The sequence below is a fragment of the Mercenaria mercenaria genome, chromosome 13, assembly GCF_021730395.1.
Source record: "Mercenaria mercenaria strain notata chromosome 13, MADL_Memer_1, whole genome shotgun sequence".
Lineage (NCBI taxonomy): Eukaryota > Metazoa > Mollusca > Bivalvia > Venerida > Veneridae > Mercenaria > Mercenaria mercenaria.
This window is the reverse complement of record NC_069373.1, coordinates 16,505,963-16,507,520: the sequence shown is the minus strand read 5'-3', so window position 1 is coordinate 16,507,520 and position 1,558 is coordinate 16,505,963. Positions and strand designations below refer to the sequence as shown.

Below are 1,558 nucleotides of genomic sequence, written 5' to 3'. Positions count from 1 at the left end.
ACCACACCACACCACACCACAATACAGCACACCATGCTACACTACATCCACAACACACACACCATACCATACACACACCACACAAACACACCACAATACATTACACCATGCAACACTACATCCACAACACACACACCATACCATACACACACCACCACACCACACCACACCACACCACAATACATCACACCATGCAACACTACATCCACAACACACACACCATACCATACACACACCACCACACCACACCACAATACATCACACCATGCAACACTACATCCACAACACACACACCATACCATACACACATACCACCACACCACACCACACCACAATACATCACACCATGCAACACTACATCCACAACACACACACCATACCATACACACACCACCACACCACACCACACCACAATACATCACACCATGCAACACTACATCCACAACACACACACCATACCATACACACACCACCACACCACACCACACCACAATACATCACACCATGCAACACTACATCCAAAACACACACACACCATACCGCACACACAACACCACACAAACACACCACCACACCACACCACACCACAATACATCACACCATGCTACACTACATCCACAACACACACACCATACCGCACACACACCACCACACAAACACACCACCACACCACACCACAATACATTACACCATACTACACTACATCCACAACACACACACCATACCACACACACACACCACCACACCATGCTTTACTAAATCCACAACACACACACCATACCACACACACACACCACCACACCATACTTTACTAAATCCACAACACACACATCATACCACACACACACCACCACCACACCATGTTTTACTAAATCCACAACTAAATCCACAACACACACACCATACCGCACACACACCACAATACATCACACCATGCAACACTACATCCACAACACACACACCATACCATACACACACCACCACACCACACCACACCACACCACAATACATCACACCATGCAACACTACATCCAAAACACACACACCATACCGCACACACAACACCACACAAACACACCACCACACCACACCACACCACAATACATCACACCATGCTACACTACATCCACAACACACACATCATACCGCACACACACCACCACACAAACACACCACCACACCACACCACAATACATTACACCATACTACACTACATCCACAACACACACACCATACCACACACACACCACCACCACACCATGCTTTACTAAATCCACAACACACACACCATACCACACACACACACCACCACACCATACTTTACTAAATCCACAACACACACATCATACCACACACACACCACCACCACATCATGCTTTACTAAATCCACAACTAAATCCACAACACACACCATACCGCACACACACCACCACACCACAATACATCACACCACAACACACTACATCCACAACACACCACACCACAATACATAACACTATACTACACTACATCCACAACACACACACACCATACCACACACACACACACACCACCACCA

The 1,558-nt window shown here is 46.9% G+C and overlaps 1 protein-coding gene across 1 annotated transcript; it reads left to right on the top strand.

Annotated features, from left to right (window-relative positions):
* Positions 1-346: 346 nt before the first annotated feature.
* LOC123543043 (histidine-rich glycoprotein-like) lies at positions 347-1,327 on the top strand. Its single transcript, XM_053520764.1, has one exon. It carries the CDS (start codon positions 347-349, stop codon positions 1,325-1,327), a length of 981 nt encoding a protein of 326 aa, XP_053376739.1.
* The last annotated feature ends 231 nt before the right edge of the window (positions 1,328-1,558 follow it).

Coding starts and splice junctions, on each gene's coding strand:
- LOC123543043 (XM_053520764.1), top strand. CDS start 347: ATGCAACACTACATCCACAACACACACACCATACCATACACACACCAC.